We start from the raw sequence: 20,715 nt of genomic DNA, 5'->3' as shown, positions 1-20,715 counted from the left end.
CCGTGTCCCGTGTCCCCCGGCCCTCGCCCGCCGCGGCGCCCCCGGTACCGCGGGCTCCGTTACGAAACGCGGCCGGGGCGGGGCGGCCGGGCGGCGGCGGCCAATGGTGGCCCGGGCAGCTCCGCCACCGGCGCCTGCCCCGGGTCCCTCCGGCGGGCCGGGCCGGGCCGGGCCGGCAGCCGCAGCCTCCGCCGGGCCGGCCGGGGCGGGAGCGGCGCGGGGCGGAGCGGGGCAATGCGCGGGGGCGCGGCGGCGGCCGGGGAGTGCGGGCACCGCCGGCTTTAGGGACAGCTCCCCCGACTGCCGCCATGAGCGGCCCCTCCAGCCCGAGCTCCTCTCCGCCCGCGGAGAGCCCTTCCGGGCAGCCCCTCGGGCTGGACCTGCTGCGCTGCCCCTGCTGCCGCCTGCTCCTCTGGGAGCCGGTGACCGCGTCCTGCGGTCACTCCTTCTGCAAGCCGTGCCTCGGCGGGGCCGGGCCGTCCCGCTGCCCGCTGTGCCAGGAGCGGCTGGAGCTGCTGGGCATCGGGGCGGCGCGGTGCAGCGTGGTGCTGTGCGGGATCCTGGAGCGATGCGTGCCGCGGGAGCGGCGGCTGGCCGGGCTGGCGGAGCGCGTCCGGGACCGCCTCGCCCGCGGGGACGCGCGGGAGGCGCTGAGGATGGCGCAGAGAGGGGTCGAGCTGGGTAAGGACCACCGGGCTCGGGGGCTGGGAGTGCGGGTGGTGGGCTGCGGGGTGCGAGGAGCCCGGCAGCCCGAGGGACGGGGATGCACGGGCTGGGCTGTTGCAGCAGGCGAGTACCGATGTGGGTGACAATGTAGGTCACCGTGTCCCTGCAGTTCTGCACAGTCCAGAGATGGAAGACGTGGGAATCTGGAAGTGTTGTAAGGCAGGGCTGGTGGGGATGGGGATGGGAAGGGGGAATGCTGAATTCTTCCATATCCGTGGATGTCCCGAGGTGCTGGGAGCGGTGGGCCACCCGACAAACCGCGCTGCTCGTCCCCTGCCAGGGCCGCGGCCGGGGCGCGCCGCCTGTGTCCCATCGGCCACGTGCTTGTGGAGAGGGAAGAGCAGCAGATACTCACATCTTGCAGCCCGGCAGTATTTCAGGGTCAGAGAAAGAGTTCTGCCCAGGGGTGACCATTACGTAAAGTGGCTGGGACTTGTCCAGTCGGGGGTGGACACGTCCTCTCCCCCAGAGCCTGGCGAGGACACAGCCTTGGCAGAGCTCCTGTGCCAGCCCCGTCGTGCAGGTCAGCGCCCGGCCCGGCCCCTTCTGCAGCCAGCTCTGGACAGACATTTGCCTGCTGGGTCTGGATCGGGCCGGGGGTGGGGGTGGGGTGGGGTTTGATCTGCTTTAATGTGTGGCTGTAAGTGGATTTCTTGGAAAGTAAATAAAAGGGGTTATACAATGCGTCTGGAGCAGGGGGCTGGGGCGACGGAGGCAGAATTTCCTTTCTCCGCGGCGTTTCTATGACAGCGCTGAGCTCTCCTCCCGCAGCGAAGGCTCTTATTCATCCCCTGCTGCGAGACAAGTGCCAGAGGTTCAGGGTAAGCCTGGAAACGAAGGGCTAAGCGGACCGGTCGATCCTGGTGCTGGCAGCAGAAAACAGGTCCTTTTATGCAACCTCCAGAGGCATCCGTGTCTCCCTGCACACCCTCCTTCAGAGTAAAGGCACATGCACGCTCCTCTAGTACTCATTTGCCAGGCTTTTGCCTGGTTGAGGTGTACAATTACACTTTTCTTTAAAAATCCTTTGCTAGCATAAAGAGGAAACATTGCAAACTCTGTCCTCACTCTTCCCCGCACGTCCTGTTCCCCGAAAGACAGGAAAAGTCTGGCTGAGGGCAACGAGGAAATTGCAGTCAGAGCCTCAGCTCCAGTGAACCCGCTCTTGCTGGGGCTGCCAGGCTCAGCCACGTGGGTGGTGCTTTGAGGATGTGTTTTCCAACTCCTGCAGCCAGCTTTCAGCTGCACACTTTTTTACGGGCTGCCTTTCACTTTGAAACAGAACCACTGATAAATGTTTGACCCATGGGCATGTTTTGTTTGTGGTTCAGTGTGGTGTGATAGGTCAGTTTGCAGTGCCCTGCTCAGCCCAGCCTGCAGAGCAGCTCGCTTTGCTTGGGTGGAAATAAACTGTCAACTTTTAATCTTCATTCTTTCTGAGTGAACAACAGAAAAATGCAGTGTAATGTGTAGCACAGGAGGCCCTCTGACATGCCTGGAGCGTGGAGGCTGGCGAGTCTCTGAGGCTGCCAGCTGGCTGATGGCCCCGGTGTGTAATGATATCATAGATCAAAAATAGCTGCAGCAGCAGAGAAATGCAGAATTCATTGCCCTGTTTTACACATCTGGGTTTTTTTTTTTTTTTTTTTTTTTTTTTTTTGCCAAATCAGTCGCTTTATTGCTGGGCTGTGCAAATGCTTGAATGGGTTTGCCGACATGGAAAATAACCCTCTAGACTTTGTACTTATTTGTTCATTCCTACCCATTGTTAGGGGCTGGGATATTTCATCTCTGAATGGGTGCTTGTGGGATGGGGTACTGAGCAGCAAGTCCCCATGTTTCCTCACTTGAGGAAAGGTGTTGGCTAATACTACAAAGGAAAACAAGCTCCCAGGGACCATGATCTGCTGCACAGACCAGCATGGCCAGGGCAGCTTTTGGTGCAGGAGTGGCTGTGCCTGGCTCTGCTGCTCTCTGGGTTAGGCAGGGAGCAAAGTCTCGCTGTGCTCCTTGCTGGGCACGGGGACGAGGAGGCAATGGCCATGGCAGAGTTTGCTCCTCTGTGATAAGAAGTGGTGGGTGCCTGAGCAGGGTGACAGCAGAGGCAGGCAGGGAAATGGGCAGATGCTTCCTGCACTTGGCTGTCGTGGGGCTGCCAGTCCTGACCTGCCGTTTGCTGGCACAGCTGCATCAGCACCGTGTTTGAACCGGGCCAGGAGGAAATGCTGCCGGGTTTGGAAGTGCAGGAGAGACATCATCATCAGTGATGTTTCCTGATGACTGCTGATCAGCTGCCAGCCAGGCCCAGGGACCCAGCTTGCCCCTGAGAGAACTCCTGGCCCTTCTGCAAGGTGGTGTTGCCCTCACCACATTTGCCACAGTAAATGCAGCAGCAGTGCCTGCAAATGGTGCCTAATTTATGATACAAGGCTGCCCTCAGTGCCAGCATCCTGCAGGGCCACCACAAGGTACCTGTGCTGGATCTGCCATCATCCCACAGGGAACTGGGAGCCTGTGGGGGGAACTGCATGACACTGGAGGCCTCCCCAGATGGACCAGGAAGCAACAAGTCCCCAGCCCCAGCCCTCAGCAGCTTTGAGCTGATGCTCAGAGCTGGGGGATGCAGGGCTGGATGCACAGACCTGTTACCTGAGCTGGAACACCAGCACTGCACTGGATGTAGGTCACCTCCATGAGCTGTGATATAACGGGGTGGATCTGGGCATCTCTGCATTTCAAACCCACAAACATTACCACACCTGGTTACTCCATGAGTGTGGGCTCTTGGGGTGCTGCTTCCTTGCTCTACCCAGCATCCCCCAACCCAATTCTGCCACTGGCAGTGCTGGTAGGAAGGAAGGTCTTTATGTGGTTTTCAGAGGCAGGAAAGAAAAGGATCTCACTGCCAATTTTTTAGGAAAAGGCAGGAGCATGTAATGTTTGCTGTCATGACTAGCAATGTCTGTGGGACCTGTGCCCCCCAGCACCCTAACGTCCCATCAGTGACATCTTGCTGACAAGGAACTGGATCCTCAGTTCTCCTCCTCATTTTTGGGAAATCTCAGCCTTTTCTCATACTTGGAAACCCCAGGTCATGTGGTGCAGGCAGATTCTTACACCCCTTTGGCTTCTCATCTGCCCCAGGAGAGCAGTGACAGCCAGGTGGGTCTGGGAATTCAGGTATCCAGCACTGCAGTCCTGTTTGGTAACATGTTATTGTGACTCTGCTGGGTGAGTCACATCACAGAGCCTGCTGTGGCCACAGCCCTGTACGTGTAGGGTAGAGCTTTTTTTGCTACATCCCAAAAAGATGGATGAAAGCCCAGATCCCAGCGTGGCTGAGCCCTGAGGCAGTGGTGGGGCCTCTTGGCTGAGGGTGTTTAGGGGGGAAAAACAAAGGGAAGAGCCTCAAACAATTTAAAACTGGGTATTTAGGGGAAATAACTTCCTTGCAGAGGCTTACAAAGCCAGTGTCTCCCCATGAGGAGCACTGCAGGCTGTGCTCTTCGTGAGGCAGTGGCACAGGGACTGTCCCACTGTGGTGGCCTCTCCCCAGGCTCCTGCAGCCCCTCTGGCCCACCAGGGCTCATGTCACACATTTCTCTTTGCAGCCCTGGACTGCAGCTCCCTGCGGCTGTGCCGGGCAGAGGCCTTGGTGGCACTGGGGCAGTATCCACAGGCACTGGAGGACCTGGATGCTGTGTGCAGGGCTGAGCCTGGAGAGCACGAGGTGAGTGAGGGCCACATGGACTGGAGCCAAACCTTACTGCACAGGAGCAGCTTCCCCTCTCCTCAGTTCTCCATTGGATTCATCCTGCTTGGAAATGCACTTTGCAGACCCATTGGGTTGCTAATCAAGGTGGCAGGTGCTGTGTTGCTCTCACAGGAGAGGTCTGGCACCGTGTCCATCCTTCATTCCTTCTCCAACTCTCCCTAGGCTTGGCTTTTGCAGCTGCTGCACTTTGGAGAGTGCTGGTTTTCTTTAGGCAGATCTAATCAGGGGAGCAGCAACATGTCCAGGTGCTTTGGCTTGGGGTGGGAGCAGGCAGGAGGCAAAGGGACATTCCCTTGGGGCTGGCATAGGAGCTGAAGGGGCACATGCTCAGCTGGTCACTGTCTCATAGTCACCACATGTATTTTCTGCTCTGCAGGCCTTCTTCAGGAAAGGGAAGGTGCTCCTGGAGATGGGGCAGAGAGCTGAAGCCCTGCTGGCGTGGGAACACTGCCTGACGCTCAGTCCCCATTTCCAGCTGGCTCGGAGAGAGATGGAGAAGGTGTGTGGGCTCTGCCGTGTTCCTGTGCTCTCACATCACACAGGGAGATGTCCTTGTCCTCTGAAGGACTCAACAGAGTGCTCAGCCAGCACAGCCACCTCCTGCAGTGAGCAGAAGGGTGCTTTGGGGAAAAAGAGGGAGCCTGGCAGCCCTCCCACCTCCTTGCTTTTTCCTCCTAGCATCCCCCAACCCTTGCTTTGTCCTTGCAGATCATCATGGAAGCTGATGCTCCTCAGCCACACCTGGGTGATGCTCACCTGAGCTCAGCTGGTTCCCAGGTCGATGGAGGGAGCTCAGTGCTCCCGTCTTCCACACAAGCTCAGGTAAGAGCCTGCAATATCTGAGTCTGCAAGGAGACTTCATGTCCCTCTGGCACATCCCAGTTGCCCATTGATGGGAAAGGAGGTGTGATAAGGGGAGGTTGTGCAGGACATGTAGCCATACTTACCTGGTTGTGTGCTGGGATGAGAATCTGCAGCTGGTGGAGGGTGGGAGAGCAGGTGTCATCAGGGCTGAGGCTGTGGGGACTCAGGAACAGAGGAGACTTTCTCTCTCTATTCATCTCACTACATTCAGGAAAAAAAAAAGGAAAACAAAAAGTGAGTTTCAATTTTTTTCATCTAAAAGACACATTTGAGAATAGTTCAGACCATTAGCAGCTATTAAGGAAGTTTTTATGTTCCTCTTTGCCTTCTATAAACAAATTTAGCAGGCTTGGAGAGAGGAGGGAATTCAGAAGATGGGCTCAGATACACCCAAACAGCAGGTGGTATGTCTGGACAGAGTGAACCCATGTTTTAACCATGTGTTGGGCAGCAATGTCTGAAGGCCACTCTCCTGCTGTCCTCAGATGCAAGATGTTAATGTACAGCGACACAGCAGAAAACCTCCCACTGCCATTGGGCTTGGTGGGACAGATGGGGCTGTGCATTCAGAGAGAAGAGGGTTTGGGCTTAATTTCATCTTGCTGTGCCTAGGATCAGGAGGGAGAGCTGGCAGATGGCCGAGGGGCTGCTGGGTCTGAGCACAGGCAGGACACAGCCACCCTTTCCCAGCGGGGACAACAGCCAGAACCGGAGACTTCGGCAGAGAGTCAGGGCCACTGCTTGTTGGGTGAGTGTCATCAGAGGTACCACAATGTTGTGTCATGCAAAATACTTGTTTGAAATCCATTTTGGCACTGAAAATGTGGTGTTTGCACCGTGTCCAGCTCAACAAACAAATATCCCAGGGGCACATGATGGGGCAGCTCTGGCCGGGACATTTGCTGCTTCTCATGCACGTGGGGAGGATCCACCTGCTCTTCCTGTGTGAGCAGGTGAACTTACACCAAACCTTTGCCTGCAGCTTGGTGACAAGTTCTTGCTAAAGCCAGCCATCACTTGTTCCCTGTGTGGAGTCAGGGAGAGGCTTTCTTTGGTTCCCATGTGTTCAGATGGGTTTTGGTTTACATTAAATTTCCATGTGGGGGACAGGACATGCCATGAGCTGGGGCAGCAGCACCTCCATCAGCATTAACTTGCCATCAGTGTCCAGGCAGGTGACTGCCACCTACCTGGGTTTGCATAAAGCAGTGATGGCTCATGGCAGGTCTCCAGAGACTTCCATCCTGGAGCTTTTTGGGCCACTTTGCTGCCCAGTGCCTCAGTTTCCCTGCCTGCAAAAGGAGGAGATACCACCTTCCCCTGCCAAGAACCATGAGACCCACTGACACACCAGCAATGGATGAATGCGGGTGGGTTAATAGAGGGGTTTATGTTGCATTTCCTAGTGCATTTTGTTTTTCTTTGACCCTTTCAAAGCACTTTGTGGGGCCAAACGAGGTCAGAAAGCAAAATTTAATTTCCTATATTGAAATGAGGGATTGTCTTCTCTTTTACCACTAGATAACAAGGAGGAAACAGCAGCAGCAAAGTGTACCCAACCATGCCTTGGAGAGTCACTGAGCATATCTGACTTGGAGTGCTCCCTCTGCATACGGTGAGTCCTGCAGGAGAGCTTTTAGGATGAAGAATTGGCACCTGCTGGGTTTTCTTTGCTGGTGTTCATCTTTCTTCACATCTTAATGGCAAGCTCAGTCCTGAGAATTGCTGAGATGTAGGTTTTGGTACAGATAAGAGGGGAAGGCAGGGCCATGGGGCACCCTGCCAGGCTGCAGGAGCTCAGATCGCCCTGTCTCCGGGTGCAGCATCACTGGGGCTGCATCCCTTGGGACAGAGATGTGGAGTTGGGGATGTTCAGTGGGGTCAAAGACCAAAAGCAGTGGTTGTCCTTTGTATCTGCAGGCTGGAACAGGAAGGGGTTGCCCAGGGAAATTCCCTCCATGTTGGGGATATTGCAGACCAAGAGGGGAGCATTTCGGAGCTCTTTGCCTGGTGCATGTGGAAAAGGGAACGGCATAGAGCCTGTGTTTGTCTGCTGGCTCAGGGCTGGGGAGGGACTGGTGGCACTGCCACAGGGCATGCTGAAACCAGGCTGTTATTCCTGGTGTGTCCCAGGACGTGGAGCAGTTGTGCAAGCAGCTGCTGGCAGAGAGATGGGTGGGTGTTGCACTGCCAGACGTGCAGGTTCGTCAAGGTCTTGCATGGCAGCTTTTTCCAGGTTTGTGCATGGGGGAGAGAGATTTGAGGCTGCATCTGATCTGAATTATGTGAATTTGGGTCTCTTCTGAAAGAAGAAAACAGTGTTTAGGAGGAGTCAGGGCTTTCTTGAGACCTTAATTTAATGTCTGATCCTGGAGCTGCCTGTGAGCAACTTGAGTATTTGCTGCTGGCTCTGCTCCTGGAGCAGGGGAGAAGGAGGAACTGTCCTGTCACTGCCCTTTGGATTACACACCACTGTGGGTGTCTGGGGAACCACAGACCTGGCAGGACCAAGGGGTGCAATGTGTGTACTGATGGGGTCTGCTGGGACTCCATGGAGACCCAGCAGAGAGGGGGAGCAGAGCTCAGGCCTGGAACAGTTCTCATCTTACATCATTGTGCAAGCCCAGCAGACTGAGCCCAGACTTTCTAATTAAAGGGCTAATTAAAGTCTCTCTCTGCCAGACTTATCTGTGCTCCTTTCCCTTTGTTGCTCTCTGCAATCCATTGACTCTGATCATCCTTTGCAGGATGTTCTTCGAGCCGGTGACGACGCCCTGTGGTCACACCTTCTGCAAGGAGTGCCTGGAACGCTGCCTGGACCACCGGCCCAACTGCCCCCTCTGCAAACAGAGCCTGAGAGAGGTGAGGGCACGAGTGCCACGGGATGGAGCCCGAGGGGGAGCTGGGAACCAGCTCCAGCTGCTGGCTGCATGCCAGGGCTGGGGTGGGAAGGTGCAGTGCTCTTACATCAGCAGCTCCCTGGCACAGCAGTGTCAGCTCCACTCACATGGGAATGACCAGACAGTTGATAATTAAGACCAAGAGATTCATTTCCACAAGATGCCACAGTGATTTAGTGAGATTGTAAACAGGAGAGGAGAGAGAGAGAGAGAAGAAAATGCTAATGACTTTAAAAAATGGAAATGGATGGAAAACCTGATAGCCTGGAGATTTGATTTAATCTTTAATGAAAAGGGATTTGGATGAGACCATCAGGGAAATTAGGTTGTCATACAAGGACTGCATCACTGTCAGAGACAGGACGCTGTGTTGGACAGGCCCTGGCTCAGAGCTGTGTCTGGAGGTCTCAGTGGAGCTGACATCCCATCCTGCTCAATGGCTCAACATCCCCTGATAGGTTTTATCCTTGACTTTCTCTGTTCTAAAATTATCTTCAGTTCCAATAAAAGTGAGTGTGATTCAGGGTCCGGCAGGGCCTCAGGGCTTCCTCCCTGCTCTTCTCCAACCTATTTTTGGGTCTAATTCCTTTCAGTACCTGAAGGCTGGGAGGTACAACCCCACGGTGCTGCTGCAGGACATCATGCTGGCCACCTTCCCCACACAGCTGGCTGAGCGCCGGGAGCTGCACCAGGCGGAGATGGCAGAGCTCTCCAAGTAAGCAGGGACTGCTGCTGTGTGTGTGTGGGTGCACATGGGGACTGGAAGGGGCTCTGATAGGGCTCTCCACACCCCATACCATTGCTGTGGCTTGGTTCTGCTCAAGTGATGTCTGTCCCACGTCCAGGACCACATTGCAGCTGTGCTGTGTGGGTGTGGACATGCCCCATGAGGCACCTGGGGGTGAGGGACCATCTTTGCAAGGAGCTGTTTTGTGGGCAGAATCTGTCCTTGGTCTCTTGGCGAGCCAAGTGGGAGCTTTAGTGTTGCTCTGTGCTGGAGGATCACTTCTTGTGGTTAAGGACACACCTGGTTTGGGGGAGCAGCTGATGCAGAGTCATTGGGATGGGATTTGCTTGGGGAGGTATCACAGTGGTTTCTCCTTCTGTCCCTCAGCCTGACCAAGAACATCCCCATCTTTGTGTGCACGATGTCCTTCCCTGGCATCCCCTGCCCTCTGCACGTCTTCGAGCCTCGGTACCGCCTGATGATCCGGCGGTGCCAGGAGAGCGGCACCAGGAGGTTTGGCATGTGCATATATGAGAATGGGAAAAGGTGAGCTTCCCCCTGCCCCAGCTGATTTGCCTCTCTCTGCTCCAGCCCCAAATGTCTAAAATACTGAGTAGTTCTGAAAGATTCCCTATCAGTGCCATCTCGCAGATAAAATCAGCAGGGAGGTGGTGTGTTCCCCACAGTGCAGGGTGAAATGGGATCAATTCCTCAACAAGGAATAAGGCCAGCGCTGGAGCTGGACAGAGCCAGTGGTAGCTGTCAAATACAATTCAATACAATTCTTGGAACAGCTTCTGACTCAGGATGTCTTTGAGCTCCATGGTTCTCTGGCTGTGGCCTTCAGCTCCTCTTAGTGAGCACTGGGAGGAGACTTGATTGAATCTCTGAATTTGCCCCTGCCCTGACATCTTATTCCTGGGCCTTTTCCTGCTTTGGAGACGGTACCTATAGGAGAAGCAGTCTTACCACCCATGACCCCAGCTCAACCCCTGTTTTCTGTCCCTGTGTCCCTGCAGCTTTGCTGACTACGGCTGCATGCTGGAGATCCGTCAGGTGGAGCTGCTGGCCGACGGGAGGTCCTTGGTGGACACCATCGGCCGGCAGCGGTTCCGGGTGCTGAGCCGCGGGCACAGGGACGGCTACCACACCGCTGACATCGAGTACCTGGAGGACAAGAAGGTGAGGGCAGGGCTGGGCAAAATCCTGGGCTCCAGTGGGACAGATCCTCCCCACGGTCACCTGTGTCCCTCTTGCCTCTGTTCAGGTATCTGGGGAGGAGCTGCAGGAGCTGCAGTGCCTGCACGAGAGCACCTATCGCCTGGCCCAGCGGTTCTGTGAGCACGGAGACCTCACCTCCAGGCACATTCTGATGCAGCATGGACCACTGCCAGAGAAGGAAGAAGACATCCAGGTAATGCCCAGAGGGAAGGGATGCACCAAACAGAGTACCAAGAGAGCCTGTGAAGCAGTGCTCCTCCTGCACTAACCACCCTGCTTCCCTACTCGGCTTCCCCCCAGGATGAACAAAAAAAAAAAATCCAGTTTTTCACCCCTGTTACTGCATCTCTCATTCAGAGAGTTGGTAGGGATTGTTTTGCAAAACTGCTTGATGTTTCTTTATGGTTTTAAACTGTTCTTGGAAACTGAGCACTGAGTTCTAAAATCTTTCCCAGAGTCTTTTCCTAAATGAGAACTGAGAAACTGAACTGTGTGTGTTTGAAAACACTTCAGGAAAAAGAAATCAAACAAATTGGCAAAGAGATGAATCCTGCAGCTTGTTGAGCCTGTTCTCACTGTGATCCTTTGAGACAGCCATAGCTGGCCAGAGGTAAGGAGCTAAGAGGACAGGATCCAATTTGCTTATTATACTGCTCTGAAAAATTCAGATTCTGAAGGAGGAAAAAAAATCTCCAAATTTAATTTTCGCTCCTTTAAAAAAGCGTTTCCTCTCTGGATCATTACAAATATACTCTTGCTGGCTTGTCCCAGGCTAAGGCTGTCTTGGCCAGCAGTCATGTTAATGATGTGCTCAGGAATTACAAAACAACTCACCCTCCTTCAGCTGAATCGAGCTTTTCCCTCTTAGTTTGGCTCAGGTTATAGAAAAGCCACTTTACAAAAGCAGTGCCCAACAGCTGTGTCTGCCTGGCCTGCACCTTCAAGTGATGGCCAATGTCCCAAAAACATTGGCCATGCAGGATTTGGTCTGTGTTTGCAAAAAGCACCGGCTTAAACAAGGAAATGCACAAGATATTTCATTGTCTCTTTAGTATAGACTTTTTTCCAGCTACATCTGCATCTGGAGGCTCCCTGGGGAATGCTTGTCTGGAAATTGAATTCGTTTGTCCAGCAGTTTTGAGCTTGGACAGCAAAAGGGCTGTTCAGATGAGTGGCTTGTCCAAAGCTGGTGTTGCTGTCCTGACAAGAGCAACTGTTTGCCATCAGCGATGCTGCCTGAAGGCCACCCCTGCATCCACCTCGCAGCTCCTGACGTGGGGGTCTCTCCCTCTCTCCTCTCCAGGCTTCGGCAGACGGCCCGACGTGGTGCTGGTGGCTCATCTCCATCCTGCCCCTCGACCCGTCCTACCAGCTGAACCTCTTATCCTGCACGTCGCTGCGCGCCCGCCTGTCGCAGCTGCAGCGCATCCTCACGGCCCTGCTGCAGCAGCCCCCGCCCCGCCACCTCCTGCCCGAGCGCAGCCCCCGGGGCCGCGTCTGAGCTCGGGCTCACCTCCACCCTCGGTTTCTCTGTGTGTTCCTCCACGGTTTGTGTGTGGTTTGAGCCCCCTGCTCCATCCCCCCCAGAAAAGTGACCTCAGCGATGAGCTGGGCTCTGCCCAGCTGCGCCGGCAGCGACCCTGTGCCGTCCGTGCCACCCCTGGGAGCTGCTTGGTGCCACTGCTGCTGTGCTGTGCCACCAGAGGGGACACTGGGCTGCAGAGCTGGGTTGTGTCTCCAAAGCCAAAATCGCTTGCTGAGTGGCTTCTGCACTGAGGAGGATTCTCCTTAGGGAGAGGACTGAGTGCAGGGATTGCGTCAGTTTTGGTTCTTCTGCTTTGAAGGACAGCTTAGGGGTTTTGGTAGGTGATCCTGATTCACACAGGAAATTTAGAGGCTGGGGAGAGGTGACACTGGGAAGCAGAGAAGTTCCAAAGGCTTCCCCCAGCCTTGGGAGCTGACCGCCCTGCCACTGCTTACAGCTTTGACTCAGTTTGTGTTTGAACAAGAAGACAGGTTAAATTAAACAATCTGAAATTCATGGTCTTGCTCCCAACCACCTCCATGGCCACATGGTGAGGAGATGGTTCTCTTTGAATGCTCTCAGGTCCAGACACCCCCTTCCCAGTGCTCTGCTCGGTGCTGTGCTTGCCAGACCCTTCCCTGGGACCCTGCCAGCACTCCCCTCACTGCCGGCTCCAATGCTGTGAAGTGCTGTGGGAGGGGGGATTCTGTCAGCTTTGGTGCTTTTCCCCCTACCCAAAGGCTGCTGTTCCCGACCCTGGTTGGGTTCAGGTTACAGGGTTGGACCTGGGTGCTGGGAGGAGCTGATAGCACAAGGGAGTTAAGTGGAAGTTTTGTTGTGAGACTTTCTGCTCCTTGACTAATGCAATTTTCCCCTGTTCCGTGTTTCTTGTGAACTTTCTGCCTCCTCAGGAGAGAATCAGGATCTCAGCCGAGGCTGGACCCTTGCACTTGGGACTCAGAATAGTTCAGGATTCCCCAAAAGAGCACAGAGAAGTCAAAGGGATCCAAATCTGTGGAGAGGCAGGGTGGGGGTAGGATCAGTGACCCAGGCCATGAGCCACATGTCAGGGAAGCAAGTGCTTGGCTGCTGCTTGTCTCTAGACACAGGGCAAAGACTCCCTGGACAGACCAGGAGAGATCCTGAAGATCTGGGATTTTTGTCTTTCATCCATAATTTCAGTGGCTTTGGGTTCAATTGTAGGAGTGACATCCACTTAGTTGTTGGATTAACATTGCTTCTGGAATTTTATCCCTGCATTTCTCAAAGGCACCACACCCCTCAGAGAGCTGTTGGATATGTATGTGGGAGAGAAAATCAGGACACTGATCCTTACTGCAGGTGTTTCTGGGCTGAGCCTGGGTGGGAGACTGGGCATAGCTCCAGAGAGGTCCCTGCTCAGGGCCACCACCTTTCCCTGTCCTTCTGTCTCCAGGAGTGTCCCTGTCCCTCCTCTCCATCAAAGTGCCTCCCTGGAGCAGCAGTCAGGAGCTGAGGGCTCACCTCTGTGAGCACAGGGCAGCTGAGGACAGCTCAGAGCTGGATTTGCTCCTCTACCTTTGAGCCATGGTGCTGGCCCAGGAGCACCAGGACTCCCAAGGAGACATGGGACATCCCTGGGATGTCAGATTGGCAAGGGCTGGGGTGGGTGATGAAGGGATGCTTTGCAGTCCCAGGGCAGGTGGCAGGATGACACTGAAGTTTGGGAAGTGCCTTTCTTTTCCCCAAGGTCAATGTGGGCTCACCCTGTGATATCCCCACCCCAAGCCACTCACCTATCCCCTGAGCTGCCATTTCCCCAGGGTTGAGAGGTCCCTGTGGGTCCCTCCAGCAAGGGGTTGGCATGGGGGGGATGCAGGGAGAAGTGTGGCTCTGTCACACTGGGGAGGAGCCAGGGACTCTGCCTGGCTGCTTTGGGAAGGGATCCGTGCAAATCGCTCCAGTTTGCTTGGAGCACCTTTGTGGTTTTTATTACTGTCTTTGCTCTTGGAATTAAATTTTCTTTCAGGTCATTGAAATAAAAATCTTTGTTGTTGTTATTGTTGTTTTGCTGCTGGTGTTTAACTTTCAGCTGCTCATTAATAAAAGTGCTTGGGCATCCCCAGGGAGATTTGGGGACATGTGGAGAGGTGACACCCTGGTCTTCAGCCAGCAAGGTAGGCCCAGTGACCACGGTCCAGCAAAGGCAGATGGCAACAAGGGGAAATAAAAAAGTGGTTTTGCTCACAGAATGTGTGTGAAACAAGACAGGAGGAATGAGCTATGAGGGTGAGGAATGAGCTGACCAATCTGCCTGTCATTGCAGGTAAAGGCTGTGGGGAAGGATGGGATGGGAGATGAGTCCAGTAGAGATGCTGGCCAGTGTGCGATGACCCTGGAGGCAATGTCCCCAAATGCTGTGGCCAGCATCTGCCCCTGTCCTGCCTTTGCAGCCATGGGCAGAGGGCTGTGAGCTGGGAGTAGGTTAGCTTCTGGCAGCTGCCATTAGGGATGAGAGATGATCCAGGGAGATGTGCATGGGTCTAAAATGAGAGGGTGGTCCTGCATGGAAGGTGATGTCCTGCTGGGACAGCTCTCCCCTCTCTCTTGCTCCCATCTTGCCTCTTCCCTCTGCTTCCCAAAGGTGCCATCCAGAACAAGGACAAGAAGGGAACTGCCCAGCTGTTCTGTGCATCTTTCCTGGGAACATGGAAGAGCTGCAGCAGAGAGGGAGAGGGCTCAAGTGGTCTGAGATGGCAGATAACCCTAAACAGATTCCATGCCTTAGAGCAGTGTCCCTGCTATGCCAACAGTAACTGCCTCCATGAGGAATTACACCTTGAATTCCCTCCCAGCAGTGCTCTGCAGAAGCAGCTGTGCCCTGCTGAAGGCCAGCTGTGAGCTGTGGCTGGTGCCAGCCCGTTTGGTGGCTCTGGCAGCCAGGCCCTGTGCCTGACCTGTGGCTGGTGTGTGCCCCGGAGCCCGGAGCTGACAAGGATCCCTTTGCCGTGCTGCCCGGCTCCCACTAGATGTCAGGAAGAGGCTGAGTGCGGGCGAGGAGGAAGGCACAGCAGAAGGAATGAGCAGCAGCTCTGCTGCCAGAGCCTTGGCTTTTCTCTTCCTCAGCCCCAAAAGCAGCCCTACTCCCAGCCCTGGCCGCAGCCGGGCTGCCCTGAGCTCTCCATCAGCCCAGGAGAGCTGGGGCCCTGTGCGCGTCACTCTGAGTCCACCTCCAGCTCCCCAAGCACGCAAGGTCTGTGCTGCAGGCACCTCTCCCCACTCCAGCCAGTTTGCTCTCTTGGGACTGGAGCAGGCACTGGGGCATTTGGGGGTGTCCTGCTCCCCATCATCAGTGCCCAGGCAGAAAAGGACCTGGGGGCACTGGTCAACAGCCCACTGACCATGAGCCAGCAGTGTGCCCTGGTGGCCAAGAAGGCCGAAGGCATCCTGGCCTGGATGAGGAATGGTGTGGGCAGCAGGAGCAGGGAGGGCATTCTTCTCCTGTACTCAGCACTGGTGAGGGCACACCTCGAGTGCTGTGTCCAGTTCTGGGCCCTCAGTTTGGGAAGGACGTTGAGACCCTTGAGCCCATCCAGAGAAGAGTGACAAGGCTGGTGAGGGGCTGGGAGCACAAACCCTGTGAGGAACGGCTGAGGGAGCTGGGGGTGCTCAGCCTGGAGAAAAGGAGACTCAGGGGTGACCTTATCACTCTTTACAGCTCCTGAAAGGTGGCTGTGCTCAGGTGGGGTTGGTCTCTTTCTCCAGGCAGCACTGACAGAACCAGAGGACACAGTCTCAAGCTGCACCAAGGGAAATATAGGTTGGATATTAGGAAAAAGTTTTTTATGTAAAGTGATAAAGTACTGGAATTGCCTGCCTGGGGAGGTGGTGGAGTCATCATCCCTGGATGTGTTTAAAAAGAGACTGGATGTGGCACTTGGTGACATGGTTTAGTTGAGGTGTAAACCACTGGCCCCACTTCCATCACCCCAAAATGTGACCTCCCCAACAGCACCATTTCCTCCCTTCCTGTTCAACACCTTCAAACTGAGACATGGGTGACAACTTCCCTCATCTAACAGCATAGGCAGGCAATTAGATAAAGAGGTAAATAATTAATACAGCAGGTGTCAGGCTGTGCCTCATCTTTCTTTAACAAATGGTGCATTTCTAAACTAATTAGACCAGGCAGTACTTGAGAGAACGAAAAATCAACACAAGATTGTTCAAGCTAAGATTTTCTTCTTTAGCAATGCTATGTTCGTGCTGGAAGAAGAGCACAGTACATGTTAAAGTTAATGAAGGTGGGAAGAAAAAGGAAAAAAACAGCACCTAATTTTTTCCACCCTTTAGCAATACCAGTTGGTGCAATGAAAGATGGGTTGTATTGTTCCTGCTTTTTCAGAAGAAAAAAAAAAAGCAAAGGAAAGCAATGAAGACAGATGTGCCGTCTCTTTCAAGAAACTCACCCACGGGATGTATTCAAACCTGGAAAATGGCAAGTGATGGAAAAAAAGTGACTCAAAATCACTGCTGAAGCAGTTGGAGTGGGACCTGCCTATTCACCTGGAGAAACACCGAATATCCTTAGTTAGAAGGGACCTACAAGGAACATCGAGTCCAGCTCCTGGCCCTGCACAGGACAGCCCCAAAAATCACACCATGACAATGTTTGGGATCTCATGATGGTGCTGTCCTCTGGCCAGGCTGCATGAGGGGGTGAAATTCACCCCTGTCCTGTGCAGAGCAGAGTGTGGTGATCCTGGGTGTATGCTGAAGGTGATCCAGGGCAGAGATCAAATGGCAGCTGGACAAATGCCTTTGTCTCCTCTGCAGTGGCATTTTGGAGGTGCTGCACTGGCATTCCCTGGCTGTGCTGCACGTGGGAACTGTGCAGAGCCAAGCCCTGATCCAAGCAGGAGCAGATCTGGGATGATGTATCAGGTGGAGCTGCCTTAGCATGACGGTTGGTAATTTTCTCCATTAATAAACTGATTTACAGTGACAGCCTTTTTCCAAAGGCTTTTCCAAACCCACTTAGCTCCCTCACACCAGCAATGCTACCAACCTGCAACTGAGAAGCTCTGGATTTGGGACAGTAACAAGGGGCTGCCTCGCAGCCCTCCCACACCTCCTGATTCAGGGCCACCTTTCAGCCCCCAGGAGCACCTGGAGGAGGGATTAACCCCTGAGTCTCTGCCCACAGCCACATCTATCCCAAGAGCCCATTGGTGATTTGGGCTCTCCCTGCTGATTCCCGATTTCACAAACCCCTTTGAGCCCAGGCAAAATATTTACGGGACTGATTAAATATTGAGGAAATGGGAAACTTGCTAAAACCGTGGAACTTATATAAATACAGCATTATTAAAATAAAATGTGACTTTTAGCAAGGACAGCTCTCTCAGCTGGGCTGTGTTTACCTTAATTGTTTCTCTCCATTAATTACAGTCTGAGAGGAAGACTTGTGCAAATTGAAATAAATTAATCGAATTTGTTTAGAGTTTTGTGTGTCTGGCTTATGGGGATTGCAATTAAGCTGGTATGTTTGGTGTATTAAATTATATTGCCTAGATCTATTCTTCCCTTTTCAAGCACCATGAACGTGAAAAGGTGGAAGTCAGTGACAATTAGAAGGTAAACAGGCAGTGTGACTGATGGTTATTTTTGCTCCTGTGCCTCAAGAATTTCACTCTTTGCAAGTATTGAGGCTCATTCCATAACAAATAGCTTTGTGCAATAAAAGATAAAGGGGAGATGGTGGAGCAGAGACCAGGGCTCATCCCAGCTCTGCCCTAGCAGTGCGAACAGTGATGTGGGTGGGAGTTTAGTCCTATTCTCCAGGAAAATCAGGCTCTGTGACTCAGCAGCCTTGAGTCTGTGTGTTCCTGCTCGTTCCACCAGCAGCTGCCCAGTACCACCCATGTTTGACACAGGGGAAGAGGCTTCCAGATATACCAAGGTCCTGGCAAGGTCTGTGAATCTGAGAAATGAATGGATAAAAAAGTCCATCTTCCTAATGAGGAGGGCAAGGGGATGCTCAGCCAGCAGAGAATCTACACCACAGTTTTTTTCAGAATGAGTGTTAAAGAGGAAAGACTGCTTCACTGGTCTCATCTATGACTCAGTCTTGTCTGGTCTTGTCCCAAACCAGCCACAGGAGCAGGCTGAGTGTCAGCTTGCTTCAAGCCCCTCTAGATCCACGGAGAAGTGCAGCCAAACTCCATGAGGGATTCCAGCTCAGACTAAGGAGAATGGTGCAGTTTCCTCTCTAGAGTAAAAGGAATTCTGGGAAGAGAAAAAAGAAAAAAGAGAATGCAAATTTCAGTTGGTGGAGCTGTGCTGCCCACCCAAGGTGAGTCCTGGGGGATGATTCTTGCAGCACTGACTCAGGCAATGGGGCCAGGCAGGAGGTGAGGAGGCTGCCCCCAGACACCCAGGAACTGCTCTTCAGAGACATGGCCAGATGTGAGGTGCTTCAGCCCCCTCCCTCGTGACTCATCTATGAAACCACAGAGGATTCAAAACTCACCCCCTGTCACTTCCCTGCCGTCCCTCTCCCTCCACTGCTGCCCTGAGCCATGCTCAGTCCAGAAGACCCTTTGCTTTTGTTTGTGTTCCTAGTAAAGCCCCTCCATCATGCCTCAACAGGAGCAGATTCCCGTGGGAATTCCCACTGGCATCACTGTGCAGAGCAACCCTACACTGTTCTCACCTGCTCCCACTGCACTGGGCTCTGCTGGGAGGGCAGGAGGACCTCCCTGGCCATAAACAGAGGGTGAGCAGCGATGCCAGGGCCCAGCAGTGTCTGGCAGATATGTTTCCTGCAAGCAAACCTCTTCACCTGGCCATTGCCTGAGCCCCGATGATGTATGGACTGGCTGGGCTGCAATAGGATTTCTACCCAGAATATTGGCTGGATGATAAAGGAGTCTGTCTGTGGTGATAATTGCACCATAAATAGCTCTGGGTTCGGCAGTGAAGAGTGAGGCATTAGAAAACATCACCCTCTGGATTCCTCCCACTTCCTTCCATCCTCCTTGCTTCTAACAAGCGGGGAGAGCATCTCGTTGGTTTTTACCAGCTACGAGAGGTTTATTGTGCTCAGACGCAGCTGGGCACCTTCCTGCCCATAAATCTTAATAGCAAGAAAGGAGAGAGGGGGGAAAACCAGCCCACTTGGGTGATTACTGAAAAGCAGCAGGTAGGGCTGTATTGTGGCACAGCTGTCCCTCCTCGTTGTCTCCACTGCTGTCTCACTGCCTCCTCCAGGCTTCCCCTGGCTCTTCTGAGCACTCCTGGGGGTAAACATCCTCCTTACTCCTCTGATGGAAACTGAAAACCTTCCAGCCAGCCCCAAACACTGAAAAATGAGCTCAAACTGGGGAGTGCTGTGAAAGTCAAGGCTGGAAAGATGATAAATATGACCAGACTGGAAATTCTCTCTGGCTTTTCAAGCCTGCAGAAAGCACATGGATGCCTTGTCTTCTCTTCCCAAAAAAAGGATGGGAAATGGACTGACTTCACTAGTACATTTACCTGCTCTTGAATTCCAAAAGATATTGAAAAACAGAGGGTTTAACCCCTCAAATTAGGGCTTCTCATTCACATTAAATGCAGGTTCACTTGAAGTCTGTCCTCTGCACAGATTTACTCACTGCTCACAGTCAGCCACCAGGTACTTTGGGGAGTGTGGTGGAAATGGAAATAGTGGTCAGGACTGAATGGAGGCATCTCCTCATCAAATTTTATTCATGGGTCAGTGAATTGCTGCTGTGGCTTTTCTTTTTCTCATGTGCAGTGCCCAGATTTGCTGCAAATAGGTGAAGGATGGACTGCGTAGCACAAATCCTTTTTACAAGCTTGGAGAGCCTGCAAGGCCCTGGTCAAAAGTTAAACCTTGAAGAGTCAGGTGTGACATATCCCAAATGCTGTGAAAATCCCATTCTTGGTTCCTGGTCCCAGCTCAAACCGAGGGGTTACAACATCCCATTGTAACTCAGACACGCTGACATCACTATTGTTTTCTAGGAAGGTGATTAAATCTATTTCTTTTTAAGAATTTTGAAGGGTCCAGGAATGAAGGGGGAAAATGGTTCTCCTTCCTGGACACTTTATAAAGCTCCCACAAATGACTGCAGTAGGAGGAGGGCAAGTTTTATTCTCAGATGGGAAAAGAGATGCTTAAAAGGCAATTTTTAAAGGCATTGAGTAGAACTGGGGGAAATCCATGCCCAGTGTCCACATTGCAGTAGAATTGTTCAGCAGGGGAGGGGGGACAGTGCTGGTGCTCACACTGGCAGGAACAGGAGCATCTCTCTCCTTTCTGCACAGTGCAGTGAAGGCTGCTAAGCAGGCAGAAGATTTTCAGCTCCTGTACAAACCTATAAGCTCCCCCAAACCTTCCTCTCCTGCACCAAAGACCAAATATAGAACATGATTTTTCTTCTTCTTTATTTTTTATTTTATTGCCATACTGGCACGTTTGAAGCAAAATTATTTATCCTGTTAAAGCTTTGGATTTGCAAGTTTAAAGCTTTCACAGTTCCAGGTGCACCCAAAAAGATAAGGGAGCCTGGAGGTACACTGTTGTAGCTAGAAATGGATAAATAAAGCTATGGTTAATTGGAAGGTTGTCCTTAATGCTCATTATTTCTTCATTATCTACTGCTGTTATTACAGTGGCCTCACCTAAGCTGATATAGGATAGCACAAACCCCTTAAAGCAAACAGGGGAGAGTTGTAATGAGCATTTGAAAATGGCAGAAATCCCAAAAGAGTGGGAGCAGGGAGGGAATGACTGGGCAGAAGAGAGCAGTGTGTTCCTCCCACTGACTGCTCCTCTGCTGATGCCAAAAGCTGTGGCATGGCCAGTGTGGCACGGGATGTGCAGAACACCAGTCCCTGTTGGAGGATGTTACTGGGATTCCTGGCAGGCTGTGTGAAACCTGGATTCATAAAGCAGATCCCAACATTTACTTGGCACACAGAGGGAGGA

At 53.1% G+C, this 20,715-nt stretch overlaps 1 protein-coding gene across 1 annotated transcript; it reads left to right on the top strand.

The window, feature by feature from the left end:
- Positions 1-211: 211 nt before the first annotated feature.
- Positions 212-13,777, top strand: LOC128815037 (LON peptidase N-terminal domain and RING finger protein 1-like). Its single transcript, XM_053991421.1, has 12 exons — positions 212-681; positions 4,338-4,456; positions 4,878-5,000; positions 5,210-5,323; positions 5,978-6,113; positions 6,887-6,980; positions 8,113-8,227; positions 8,859-8,980; positions 9,380-9,538; positions 10,012-10,174; positions 10,260-10,406; positions 11,517-13,777. The coding sequence occupies exons 1-12, from the start codon at positions 309-311 to the stop codon at positions 11,712-11,714; spliced, it is 1,863 nt and encodes a 620-aa protein (XP_053847396.1). The 5' UTR covers positions 212-308; the 3' UTR covers positions 11,715-13,777.
- The last annotated feature ends 6,938 nt before the right edge of the window (positions 13,778-20,715 follow it).

This window comes from Vidua macroura, chromosome 15 (genome assembly GCF_024509145.1).
Source record: "Vidua macroura isolate BioBank_ID:100142 chromosome 15, ASM2450914v1, whole genome shotgun sequence".
NCBI classification, from domain to species: domain Eukaryota; kingdom Metazoa; phylum Chordata; class Aves; order Passeriformes; family Viduidae; genus Vidua; species Vidua macroura.
The sequence above is the reverse complement of the archived record's forward strand: the minus strand, read 5'-3'. Positions and strand labels throughout refer to the sequence as shown.

What these genes read in the sequence shown, in the direction of transcription:
- LOC128815037 (XM_053991421.1), top strand. Translation starts at nt 309, where the DNA reads ATGAGCGGCCCCTCCAGCCCGAGCTCCTCTCCGCCCGCGGAGAGCCCT. An exon ending in CTCGGAGAGAGATGGAGAAG is followed by an intron (nt 5,001 to 5,209) that starts GTGTGTGGGCTC and finishes TTGTCCTTGCAG; the next exon opens with ATCATCATGGAAGCTGATGC. An exon ending in GAGTGCTCCCTCTGCATACG is followed by an intron (nt 6,981 to 8,112) that starts GTGAGTCCTGCA and finishes CATCCTTTGCAG; the next exon opens with GATGTTCTTCGAGCCGGTGA.